Raw genomic sequence first — 13,494 nt, forward strand, 5'->3', positions numbered from 1 at the left:
CACAGTGGAGATCAGTCATTCAGAATTTGTCACTTCCAGACATGAAGGGCTGATGGGAAAATGTTCTTTGTGTGTAACGTGTCGTTCAGGCGGGGATCTTCAGCATGCACGCCTGTGAGGAGGGATTCGCCACGGGAGGACGAGATGGCTGCATCAGACTGTGGGACGTCGACTTCAAACCCATCACAAAGATCGACCTGAGGGAGGCGGAGCAGGGATACAAAGGTGTGAACATCACGCTACACAGAACCAGTATGAACCGATAGGAGTGGGGCCGTTAAAAAGAATCAGTCACAGGATCAACCTGTCGAATGTTTGACAAATTCAGAATGTGTAGTTCACTTTGCAAATGATTAAAAATGAGGTGGTGAACATGTAAAACTGAGGTTTGATTATTAGATGACACCTTTGTTTATGTATCGGTGCAGTCTGAGGCTCCGTCTGTACGTGTCCCGATATTTTCCTTGAAGTTTGGGCCTCTCGGCTACTATTTTTTAAAACGCCCTCTGGGGTGAAGATTTATCAAAACTCCAGTTACTGTTTATCTGTTTAATATGCAGGACTATGTTGTTGATGATGTAGCGGCTGCACGGCTCCATAAATCTGTGGATTACCGACTTTCAGTCATGGAAATACACAAGTCACAGCAGCAGCAACACTGTCTGTGTGAACACATGTAAACGTTTGTTGTTTAGCGTTCAAGTGTAGACGGAGATATTTTTATAATGGAGGGAAAACTATCCGTTTACAAAAATATCTGGATGCGTACAGACAGGGCCTGAACCTGTTTAAGTCAGATCTGTTTCCTGTTTGAGTCAGATGTGTTTCCTGTTAAAGTCAGATGTGTTTCCTGTTTAAGTCAGGTGTGTTTCCTGTTTGAGTCAGATGTGTTTCCTGTTAAAGTCAGGTGTGTTTCCTGTTAAAGTCAGGTGTGTTTCCTGTTAAAGTCAGGTGTGTTTCCTGTTAAAGTCAGGTGTGTTTCCTGTTTGAGTCAGGTGTGTTTCCTGTTAAAGTCAGGTGTGTTTCCTGTTAAAGTCAGGTGTGTTTCCTGTTTGAGTCAGGTGTGTTTCCTGTTAAAGTCAGGTGTGTTTCCTGTTTAAGTCAGGTGTGTTTCCTGTTTGAGTCAGATGTGTTTCCTGTTTGAGTCAGATGTGTTTCCTGTTAAAGTCAGGTGTGTTTCCTGTTTGAGTCAGATGTGTTTCCTGTTAAAGTCAGGTGTGTTTCCTGTTTAAGTCAGGTGTGTTTCCTGTTTGAGTCAGATGTGTTTCCTGTTAAAGTCAGGTGTGTTTCCTGTTAAAGTCAGGTGTGTTTCCTGTTTGAGTCAGATGTGTTTCCTGTTAAAGTCAGATGTGTTTCCTGTTAAAGTCAGGTGTGTTTCCTGTTTGAGTCAGATGTGTTTCCTGTTAAAGTCAGGTGTGTTTCCTGTTAAAGTCAGATGTGTTTCCTGTTTGAGTCAGATGTGTTTCATGTTTTCGTCAGATGTGTTTCCTGTTTGAGTCAGGTGTGTTTCCTGTTTGAGTCAGATGTGTTTCCTGTTAAAGTCAGGTGTGTTTCCTGTTTGAGTCAGATGTGTTTCCTGTTAAAGTCAGGTGTGTTTCCTGTTTAAGTCAGGTGTGTTTCCTGTTTGAGTCAGATGTGTTTCCTGTTAAAGTCAGATGTGTTTCCTGTTAAAGTCAGGTGTGTTTCCTGTTTGAGTCAGATGTGTTTCCTGTTAAAGTCAGGTGTGTTTCCTGTTAAAGTCAGGTGTGTTTCCTGTTTGAGTCAGGTGTGTTTCCTGTTAAAGTCAGGTGTGTTTCCTGTTTAAGTCAGGTGTGTTTCCTGTTTGAGTCAGATGTGTTTCCTGTTTGAGTCAGATGTGTTTCCTGTTAAAGTCAGGTGTGTTTCCTGTTTGAGTCAGATGTGTTTCCTGTTAAAGTCAGGTGTGTTTCCTGTTTAAGTCAGGTGTGTTTCCTGTTTGAGTCAGATGTGTTTCCTGTTAAAGTCAGGTGTGTTTCCTGTTAAAGTCAGGTGTGTTTCCTGTTAAAGTCAGGTGTGTTTCCTGTTTGAGTCAGATGTGTTTCCTGTTAAAGTCAGGTGTGTTTCCTGTTAAAGTCAGGTGTGTTTCCTGTTAAAGTCAGATGTGTTTCCTGTTTGAGTCAGATGTGTTTCATGTTTTCGTCAGATGTGTTTCCTGTTTGAGTCAGGTGTGTTTCCTGTTTGAGTCAGATGTGTTTCCTGTTAAAGTCAGGTGTGTTTCCTGTTTGAGTCAGATGTGTTTCCTGTTAAAGTCAGGTGTGTTTCCTGTTTAAGTCAGGTGTGTTTCCTGTTTGAGTCAGGTGTGTTTCCTGTTAAAGTCAGGTGTGTTTCCTGTTAAAGTCAGGTGTGTTTCCTGTTTGAGTCAGATGTGTTTCCTGTTAAAGTCAGGTGTGTTTCCTGTTTGAGTCAGATGTGTTTCCTGTTAAAGTCAGGTGTGTTTCCTGTTAAAGTCAGGTGTGTTTCCTGTTAAAGTCAGATGTGTTTCCTGTTTGAGTCAGATGTGTTTCCTGTTAAAGTCAGGTGTGTTTCCTGTTAAAGTCAGGTGTGTTTCCTGTTAAAGTCAGATGTGTTTCCTGTTTGAGTCAGATGTGTTTCATGTTTTCGTCAGATGTGTTTCCTGTTTGAGTCAGGTGTGTTTCCTGTTTGAGTCAGATGTGTTTCCTGTTAAAGTCAGGTGTGTTTCCTGTTTGAGTCAGATGTGTTTCCTGTTAAAGTCAGGTGTGTTTCCTGTTTAAGTCAGGTGTGTTTCCTGTTTGAGTCAGATGTGTTTCCTGTTAAAGTCAGGTGTGTTTCCTGTTAAAGTCAGGTGTGTTTCCTGTTAAAGTCAGGTGTGTTTCCTGTTTGAGTCAGATGTGTTTCCTGTTAAAGTCAGGTGTGTTTCCTGTTTGAGTCAGATGTGTTTCCTGTTAAAGTCAGGTGTGTTTCCTGTTAAAGTCAGGTGTGTTTCCTGTTAAAGTCAGGTGTGTTTCCTGTTAAAGTCAGATGTGTTTCCTGTTAAAGTCAGGTGTGTTTCCTGTTAAAGTCAGGTGTGTTTCCTGTTAAAGTCAGATGTGTTTCCTGTTTGAGTCAGATGTGTTTCATGTTTTCGTCAGATGTGTTTCCTGTTTGAGTCAGGTGTGTTTCCTGTTAAAGTCAGGTGTGTTTCCTGTTTCAGTCAGGTGTGTTTCCTATTTGAGTCAGGTGTGTTTCCTGTTAAAGTCAGGTGTGTTTCCTGTTTCAGTCAGGTGTGTTTCCTATTTGAGTCAGATGTGTTTCCTGTTTCAGTCAGGTGTGTTTCCTATTTGAGTCAGATGTGTTTCCTGTTTGAGTCAGATGTGTTTCCTGTTTTCGTCAGATGTGTTTCCTGTTAAAGTCAGGTGTGTTTCCTGTTTCAGTCAGGTGTGTTTCCTATTTGAGTCAGGTGTGTTTCCTGCTTCAGTCAGGTGTGTTTCCTATTTGAGTCAGATGTGTTTCCTGTTTGAGTCAGATGTGTTTCCTGTTTGAGTCAGATGTGTTTCCTGTTAAAGTCAGATGTGTTTCCTGTTTCAGTCAGGTGTGTTTCCTGTTTGAGTCAGGTGTGTTTCCTGTTAAAGTCAGATGTGTTTCCTGTTAAAGTCAGATGTGTTTCCTGTTTCAGTCAGGTGTGTTTCCTGTTTGAGTCAGATGTGTTTCCTGTTAAAGTCAGATGTGTTTCCTGTTTCAGTCAGGTGTGTTTCCTGTTTGAGTCAGATGTGTTTCATGTTTGAGTCAGATGTGTTTCCTATTTGAGTCAGATGTGTTTCATGTTTGAGTCAGATGTGTTTCATGTTTGAGTCAGATGTGTTTCCTGTTTCAGTCAGATGTGTTTCCTGTTTCAGTCAGATGTGTTTCCTGTTTCAGGTCTGTCGATCCGCAGCGTTTGCTGGAAGGCAGACCGTATCCTAGCAGGTACGCAGGACAGCGAGATCTTCGAGGTCATGGTCCGAGACCGGGACAAACCTGTTCTGCTGATGCAGGGTCACAGTGAGGGTGAGCTGTGGGCACTTGACCTGCACCCCAAACAACCGGTCGCTGTCACCGGGAGCGATGACCGCTCTGTCAGGTCAGTCTGACCCACTGTCGCCACCGCCAGGGTAGCTGATCAACTGACGTCCCCTCTCACCTGTCCGTCTGTCTGTCCTTCAGGCTGTGGAGTCTTCCTGACCACACTCTGTTGGCTCGCTGTAACATGGAGGAATCCGTCCGAAGTGTCTCCTTCAACAACGATGGCTCTCAGCTTGCTCTGGGCATGAAGGATGGATCCTTCACCGTGCTGCGTGTCAGGTGATCTCACCTATGTGAGGCTGGAGGATGGCGTTGATAGGGAACTACTCCATAAATGTTTGTTACTACTCCAAAAGGAAAGATCGTTTTCTAATTGACCAACCAAACAGCTTCTTTGGTTAGCGGGCAGGTCAGCCTGAGAGGTTAGCGACAGGAGCTAATCCAGGAGGCTAATTTATCCCTTCATCTTGTTACCTGAGTTCAGGACCTGGAAGCCTCTGATTGGACCAACAGCATGAAAACTTACTGACGTTTGATCAGAATCTCATATTAAAGTCATTTAAATTGCTGAAGAACGTGAGGTAATTAATCTTTTTCTATTCAGGGATATGACAGAAGTTGTGCACATCAAGGACAGGAAGGAGGTAATCCATGAGCTAAAGTTTTCGCCGGATGGTTCCTTCCTGGCGGTGGGATCAAACGACGGGCTGGTGGATGTATATGCTGTCGCCCAGCGTTACAAGAAGGTGGGTGAGTGCAGCCGCTCCGCCTCCTTCATCACCCACCTGGACTGGTCGGTCGACAGCCGCTTCCTGCAGACCAATGATGGCGCCGGAGAGCGGCTCTTCTACAGGATGCCAGGTACGCGCAAAGTGTTCACTCTGACTTTATTCTCCCTGATCAACTGTACTTCAGGACGTCTAGACCAGGGACTTACTTATCTCCCAGAATTCCCTGACCTTCTGACCCTGTGACCTCCTCCTGTGTCCTGCAGCAGGGAAGCAGGTTCCAAAAGAGGAGGCAAAGGGGATCCACTGGATGACGTGGACAGGAGTCATCGGGCCGGAGGTGAACGGCATCTGGCCCAAATACTCCAACATCACCAACGTGAACTCTGTGGACGCCAACTACAGCAGCGCCGTGCTGGTGACCGGAGACGACCTCGGCCTCGTCAAACTCTTTAGGTTCCCTTGCCTCAAGAAAGGTCAGTCAGAAACCTTTTCAGCCCCTTTTACCCCTTCTCCACCAGATCAGCTCTGATTCCTGTTTGGTTCAGGATTTATGGAACCTTGGTGCTACCAGCCTGCACTTCTACCAGTGTTTGGGTGGAACTGTTGTCATCAGGTATGCATCATGGATGGAGGGCGTTGCGCAAGTGATTCAGATTGCCACCTTGAATATCTTCGTGTGTTCAAAGAAGAAAGATAAAAAAAAGAATGTTTCTTCTTTAAAAATGGTGACGCTTCCTGTGTATGTCCTCAAAGAGGGACACTGCATCATGGTTTTACTTTTTATTTGTCTGAACTGTCAGAACCATCAAAAACACAATTATATACTTTTTCTACATAAACGATAAAAACTCTTCGATGGCACGATGAATTTTTTTTATATTTTTGTCAGATATGCAGCAGTGACTGCTGGGTAATATGTATGCTGGTGATGTCCAATGTCAAGTCTCTATTTGTGCCATTACAACACATTCATGATAGCGTGCACTGGGGCCTGCCATAACTTCCCTACGCCCTGGCATTGTGGGATGCACGGTGGGAGTAAACAGCAGCAGTCAGATGGTGGATCAGACCCTGAGCTTTACTTCTGTTATAGAAAGTGGTCTCTGGCACAACTTCACTGATTCACAAGGTGCATGGAGAGTGAGGAAACACTAGACAATGTCAAAAGAGCTCCAGCAACACTTGTGGTATGAAAAACAACTTAATTGACTGAGCAGTTCAGTTCATAGTTTCTGTCTCCACAGTGTAAAGTTGTGGATGGTCCCAACAGAAGCGTTCCTTAGCGTCCCCATGTTTGGTCCCCCCTCTGTTGGGGTACCTAGCACACAGATCTGGTACTAAAAGGTGGAGCTAGAAACCCTGCAGTCTGATTGGTCAGTAGAGGACGCTCACTCTGGTTTTATGTAACCTCTGTTCATACATCAGTAAACTACAACTATAAAATGAAAGAGAAAAAAATAACTTCATTCACTGGGCCGACTGCCGGCAACTTTTAAGGTGGAACGTTAACTTGTAATGTTACTCAATGCATGAGTTGATGACGTGAATCCATCAGCACACCTTAAATTTCACTGTGACAACTTTGACCATCACTTTAGTTTTTATATGACACACACTTTTAGTAATGACTTTAAAAATATAGATTAATTTGGAGCGGATTATGTGAAGGTCATATATTCTAATCCTCACTTCCTGTGGGCTACAGCAACACTAAACCCCTGAGCTTGCCTGAGAAGGACTAAATGCACAAAGCTGCTATTTTTAAATATCCCATGGAGAGAGACTCTCACTGCAGCCTGTTCACTGAATCCTCCACAGGAAGTTCCTGCAACTGTTTCACAATAAAAGAGTTTTTATAAAATTAAGGGATCCTCTCAGCTGAAGTTATAAGGGTGTTGAGTTTGAAACGATGGCGCGATGCATTAACTTTATCAAGGCAAACATGAGCAGATAAAAACATATAAATAATTACAGAGGGAATAATAAATAAATGGTGTTGTGTGTTTGAGATGCAGCTGGTAGCCTCTGCAGCTGTGCTGAGTAAAGGCCCAGACACTATCCGTGAGTTTGATTCCTTTATATCCTCCATTATGAAGAAAGAACATTCTTTGCTAGCTTGATGCTAATGGCAGTACTCAGCAGGTTGATAAAGTGCCTCTGCTGTTTCCTTTTTACTCTGTGTGCTAACGTCCCTACAGGAAATATCTGAAAGGCTGGGCTGTTGTTGTCCTACAGTTTTCACAGCAACAGATCGCTCTGTGTTCCTATTGGTCAAAGTGACGGCTGTGACAGGAGAAGAAAATCAAACATGCGAGACTTTCTGTGGGGACGTCGTGAGGCGTCTCAGACGTGGCGTCGAACATCGTTAACTCTGACACACTACACCAGGTGGAACTTCACTTCACTTCACTTCACCTTTATTATGTCCCAATATGGGCAAATTGGGTTGCCGCAGGCACAGGCATTATAAACAAATTGCAGAAAGTACATTTGCAAAAAGTACATTTGCATGAGAAACAAAACACACAGATAAATAAAAATAAAAACCTAAGAGCATACGTCAGTCAGACAAGTATTTTTGCATGGGGGTGGGGGACAGAGTTTGTAAAGTGCAATTCAAAGTGCTATGTGCGATTTGCATACCAGTTAGAGAGAACCCATGGATCAGGCTAGGTCTCTCCGAGATCTAACGAGATCAGGCGTGATCAGTATCAGTATCAAATCACATCTGTCAATCAATTTCCCATTCTTTCAGACCAGAATGGATAATCCATTTACCACACAGGTAATTAACTATGAGAGATTTAGACAATATCTGTCCTTTGTAAATAAAGTCTGCATCAAGTCAGTTCCACATTTTGTCAGTCAGAGCCAACACTCCCACCCCACAGAGTAAATATACAATAATACACATACAATATATACAATCATACACACAATCCAAATCCAATTTGTTTGATTAAATTCACAGACACGCCTTTGCAGTTACCTTCTACAGGAGTCGTTTAAGGCTCTGATGGAGACTGGGATGAAGGAATTTTTATATCTGTTTTTTGTGGCAGTTGGAACTCGCAGCCGTTGGCCAGAAGGTAACAGGTTATATTCTGAGCTGAGAGGATGGTCACTATGGGACTGAATGGACACAGCTTTTATAAGAACCTGCCTGGTAAAAATATGATTCAGACTGGTGAACTGCACTCCTACATTCTTACTTGCCACCTTAACAATCCTGTCAAGGGCATTTTTCTCTCTGGTCCCCAGATTGCCGTACCAACAAATAATAGAAAAGGATAGAACAGATTCAATAAAAGCAGAATAAAACAGCGACATCAGGGATTTATCAATTTGAAATCTGGCGAGTTTCCTTAAACAGAAAAGACGCTGCTGGCCTTTCTTGCACAGCGCTTCGGTATTACAGTTAAATTTCAGATTATTGTCAATCACAGTGCCTAGATATTTATAGTTAGATACAATCTCCACAGCCTCACCCTTGACAACGCTGTTCCGGGGAGCAGGGGGGGATCGTCTAAAATCTATGCACATATCTTTTGTTTTTGTGACGTTAAGTTGTAGGAATGCATTTTCACACCACAAGATAAAATCATCAACAACAGGACCGTGGCTAGTTTCACTGTCATCAAGGAGGCTGACAATAACTGAATCGTCAGCAAATTTGATGATATATCTGTTTTTGTGGAAGCTGCGACAGTCATTTGTATATAGGATGTATAATAATGGAGATAAAACACATCCTTGGGGGGAGCCGGTAGAAGATATGCGGGCATCTGACAATTTCCCGTTCACCTTTACTCTCTGAGTCCTGTTGATGAGAAAATCAAGAAGCCAGCCGACAATACTTGGATCTAAACTGAAATTGTGAATCAGTTTCTCAACCAACATATGTGGCTGGATAGTATTGAAGGCTGATGAGAAATCAACAAAAAGCAGCCTAGCGTGGTTCCTGTTTCCCTCTAGATGTTTATATAAGAAGTTCATTAAAGTGATGGTAGCGTCTTGAACACCCCTCCCATTTCTATAAGTGAATTGGAGAGGGTCCAGGAGGTGCTCAGTTTTGTCCAGCAGTTCTGCTTTAATCAATTTTTCAAACGATTTCATGACCAAAGAAGTTAAAGCAACAGGCCTGAAATCATTTAAAACTTTGGGGAGACTGCATTTGGCAACAGGAACCACAGTAGACTGCTTCCATAATGCCGGCATTTTCTGCTGTGTGATAGACAAGTTAAAAATATAGTTAAAAATAGGGCCAAGTTGCTCTGCACAAACTCTCAGCATCTTACTACATATGTGATCAGGTCCTGAGCTTTTCCTAGGTTTGCATGCTTTAAAGCATCTGATTACACTGCGCTCATCAAGGCAGGGAGAGAAAGAGGATGTAGACTGTAAACTGTTCCTGAGTTGAAAATGTTTGTCGCTAAAATCATATGTGTCGAATCTGACAAAAAACTCATTAAAATCCTGTGCCAGTTGAAAATCCGATCTGTAGCCTTGAAGCTCCAAGTTATTTCTACTATTTTCTCCTAAACCTGTAATAGAACGATGGATTATCTTTTTTTTAAAGATATTTTTTGGGGCGTTTTTACCTTTAATTGACAGGACAGCTAAACATGAAGGGGGAGAGTGACATGCAGCAAAGGGCCTCAGGCTGGAGTCGAACCCGGGCCGCTGCAGCAACAGTCTTATACACAGGGCACCTGCTCTATCCACTAAGCCACCGACCACGTGGATGAGTGTCTCGGCCCCGGGGGAGAACTTTAGAATACATCAGTGATCTGTATTGTTAGAGTTTTATGAGTCTATAAAGTTAAATGCTTCCAGATGTCCAGAGCTGAAGCTCCAGTCTCTCCCGGAGGATCCTCAGTGTGTGTGTCACCAGAGGTCACCTGATACGATCACGAGACATTATGACTAGATTTTAAATGTTTTGCGATACACTGAGTATTATGATAACGTATTGTGATTTATTTCTGCTTCTCAACTGCGAACTGAGGAAAAACTTTGTCAACATCTGTTTCAGGGAGGGAGGTTATAATTTAAGAATTTAATTTCAAAAAACAGTGTGTGTGTACAACCAGGAAGAGTGTGTGTATGTCAGTGTGTGGAGCGGCTGCATGATGAGTCCGTTTAAAAAACTGTGCAGATATTTTTGGCAGATAAATCGAGGAGGACAGGTTGTGTTAACTCTCGGCTGTAGCTACACTGGGTTTATGACTTATTTATTGGACTGGGTTGTAAACGGGCCGCGGACAGTTTTATATTCGCTGTAAATACATTTGGGAATTTGTTGAAATAAGAGTAAAAAGAAGAGACGTAGTAACGGGGTGGGGACATGAAAGTTTGACCTTTTCCTTTTCAGACACTGTTACTTTGTCCAATAGGATCAAGTTTTCCATGCGTCCATCTCTTGAATCGAGTCGACTGAAAAAGAACCTGACTGAATTGTTCCAGTCGGTTTCCAAACGTTTATCTTAACATATTAATAACGGACATCTTGGCGTCTGCGTGTGGAAACAATATGGCTGCACAGAATGCGGTGACACTGGGCTGTATCCACGTTTGACCACCTCCTCTGTCTGAATCCGTAAACTCTCACCGTCTTCTTCCTCCAACAGGCGCCAAATTCAAGAAGTACATCGGTCACTCTGCCCATGTGACAAATGTTCGCTGGTCCAACGACCTGCAGTGGGTCGTCAGCACTGGTGGCGCCGACCACGCTGTTTTCCAGTGGAGGTTCCTGCCCGAAGGCGTCATGAACGGCGTCCTGGAGCCCCTCCTCCAAGGTAAAGCCAAAATGTTCTGTTTCAGCATTTATACCGGGTCAACGTCCTGAACCACCTGTTGAACCGACGGAGCCCAAATCAGAATCTAAACTCTTAAAACTCCTAAAACCTCTGTAAACATTGGATTACAATTTGTTATCCCTAAATCAGCGATCGTGAATTTCCATTTATGAGTCCCTTAAATCACAGTTGTTATCCCAAAACTGCTGGCTGAAAATTATCAATAAACATCTGGAAAAGATTTGTAAATTTTGATGAAATATTTCTCATCCCTTAAACACCTAAAACCTGCAGCACCATTTGTTATCCTGAAATGATCATCTTTAAACTCCCTCACCCCCAAACACACATTTTAGATCATCTTTATTTCAACATTTGTTATCCCTAAATCGCCACCTGTAAACAACCGTAGGTCAATCATCAGTGTATACTAATTCACCATTTGTTATCCTCAGATGTTCATTGTTAAACTTTCTTATCCCTAAACACACATTTTAGATCATCTTTAATCCAACATTTGTTATCCCTAACCCGCCACCTGTAAACATCTGTGTGTCATCATCAGTAAACAGTATCTCACCATGTGTTATCATCATTGCATCCATAAACCCTCGTCAACGTCATGTTCACTCTTAAACACCAATGTTATCCCTAAATCTCGACGTTGCCATTGGTTATCCCTGAAGAGTGATCTGTCAGGACTAAGTGACTTCAGTTAAAAAACGTGCAGTTGTGTTTAGATATTACTAACAAGGTCATTTCCTGGTTGGTGTGTTCAGAGGGTTATGCCGACTCCAACAGTGGGGAGTCGGACTCGGACGTGTCCGACGTCCCGGAGCTCGACTCGGACATTGAACAGGAAGCTCAGACCAGCTACGAACGCCAGGTCTGTCTGTCTGTCTCTCACCTGTCCCTGTCTTGTCTATCTGTTTGCCTGTCTCACCTGTCCCTGTCTGTCTGCAGGTGTATAAGGAGGACCTGCCTCACCTGAGGAAAAAGCTGATTGGTTCCCTAAAGCGTCAGAAAGCTCCGGAGGAGGGGCTTCGCCTGCAGTTTGTTCACGGGTAGAGACGATCAGACTGATCAGATGTGTGCTGATGATGTCATCATGAATGTGAAGTCTGTGATACGTCAGTCCAACACGGGGAAAATAAAAACAGTCACATCATAGTCTGTCCTCCATTCTCTGTCCTCTGTCCTTCATGCTCTGTCCTTCATGCTCTGTCCTCCATCCTCTGTCCTTCATGCTCTGTCCTCCATCCTCTGTCCTCCATCATCTGTCCTCCATCCTCTGTCCTCTGTCCTCCATCCTCTGTCCTTTGTCCTCCATCCTTTGTCCTCCATCCTCTGTCCTCTATCCTCTGTCCTCCATCCTCTGTCCTCCATCCTCTGTCCTCTATCCTCCATCCTCTGTCCTCTGTCCTTCATGCTCTGTCCTCCATCCTCCATCCTCTGTCCTTCATGCTCTGTCCTCCATCCTCTGTCCTCCATCCTCTGTCCTCTGTCCTCCATCCTTTGTCCTCCATCCTCTGTCCTCCATCCTCTGTCCTCTATCCTCCATCCTCTGTCCTTCATCCTCTGTCCTCCATCCTCTGTCCTCTGTCCTCTGTCCTCCATCCTCTGTCCTTCATCCTCTGTCCTGTCCTCCATCCTCTGTCCTCTATCCTCTGTCCTCTATCCTCCATCCTCTGTCCATCATCCTCTGTCCTCTGTCCTCCATCCTCTGTCCTGTCCTCCATCCTCTGTCCTCTGTCCTTCATCCTCTGTCCTCTATCCTCTATCCTCTGTCCTCCATCCTCTGTCCATCATCCTCTGTCCTCTGTCCTCTGTCCTCCATCCTTTGTCCTCCATCCTCTGTCCTTCATCCTCTGTCCTCCATCCTCCATCCTCTGTCCTTCATGCTCCGTCCTCTGTCCTTCATGCTCCGTCCTCTGTCCTCCATCCTCTGTCCTCCATCCTCTGTCCTTCATCCTCTGTCCTCCATCCTCTGTCCTCTGTCCTCTATCCTCCATCCTCTGTCCATCATCCTCTGTCCTCTGTCCTCTATCCTTTGTCCTTCATCCTCTGTCCTCTGTCCTCCATCCTCTGTTCTGTCCTCTGTCCTCCATCCTCCGTCCTCTGTCCTCTGTCCTCCATCCTCTGTCCTCCATCCTCTGTCCTCTGTCCTCCATCCTCTGTTCTGTCCTCTGTCCTCCATCCTCCGTCCTCTGTCCTCTGTCCTCCATCCTCTGTCCTTCATCCTCTGTCCTCCATCCTCTGTCCTCTGTCCTCCATCCTCTGTCCTTCATCCTCTGTCCTCCATCCTCTGTCCTGTCCTCCATCCTCTGTCCATCATCCTCTGTCCTACATCCTCTGTCCTCTGTCCTCCATCCTCTGTCCTCTGTCCTTCATCCTCTGTCCTTCATCCTCTGTCCTCCTACTGGCAGCTCTGGTGCTCTCTCTGTGTTTCTGTGTATGAGCTGACCTTTATTGTGGCGGTGTAACTTCCTGTCACCTGTGCAGGTATCGGGGCTTCGACTGTCGTAACAACTTGTTCTACAGTCAGACGGGGGAGGTGGTGTACCACGTGGCTGCCGTCGCCATTGTCTACAACCGTCTGCAGCACAGTCAGAGGTTTTATCTCGGCCATGACGACGACATCCTCAGCCTCACCGTCCACCCGCTCAAAGACTATGTGGCCTCAGCTCAGGTACGGCCGTCCAATCAGAGGGCGGCATGTTTCAGTCAGTCTGACTGAGAGTGTTTCTGATTGGCTGTGTGTGTGTTCAGGTGGGCAGAGACCCGGCCGTCCACATCTGGGACATCCAGACTCTGAAGTGTCTGTCTCTACTAAAGGGACACCACAGCAGAGGAGTGTGTGCTCTGGAGTTCACAGGTACACACACTGCACACCGCACCATTTGGTGTCCCTCACTGCACACTACACTATTTGGTATCCCTTATTACAA

General features: G+C 44.6%; 1 protein-coding gene across 4 annotated transcripts in view; it reads left to right on the top strand.

Moving 5' to 3' along the window:
* LOC117256079 (echinoderm microtubule-associated protein-like 6) overlaps nt 1-13,494 on the top strand; it is a 60,477-nt gene that overhangs the window by 17,227 nt on the left and 29,756 nt on the right. For all 4 annotated transcript variants that reach the window (XR_013490807.1, XM_033625409.2, XM_033625410.2 and 1 more), the window contains exons 7-16: nt 90-225; nt 3,874-4,075; nt 4,159-4,296; nt 4,622-4,878; nt 5,012-5,221; nt 10,379-10,546; nt 11,326-11,432; nt 11,510-11,610; nt 13,049-13,235; nt 13,316-13,421. Coding sequence is in view for 3 of the 4 variants with exons in the window: in XM_033625409.2 (XP_033481300.1) it covers nt 90-225; nt 3,874-4,075; nt 4,159-4,296; nt 4,622-4,878; nt 5,012-5,221; nt 10,379-10,546; nt 11,326-11,432; nt 11,510-11,610; nt 13,049-13,235; nt 13,316-13,421 (1,612 nt within the window). In the remaining variant the exon portion in view is untranslated. The remainder of the gene's footprint in view (nt 1-89; nt 226-3,873; nt 4,076-4,158; nt 4,297-4,621; nt 4,879-5,011; nt 5,222-10,378; nt 10,547-11,325; nt 11,433-11,509; nt 11,611-13,048; nt 13,236-13,315; nt 13,422-13,494) is intronic.

Source organism: Epinephelus lanceolatus, chromosome 3, assembly GCF_041903045.1.
Source record: "Epinephelus lanceolatus isolate andai-2023 chromosome 3, ASM4190304v1, whole genome shotgun sequence".
NCBI lineage: Eukaryota > Metazoa > Chordata > Actinopteri > Perciformes > Serranidae > Epinephelus > Epinephelus lanceolatus.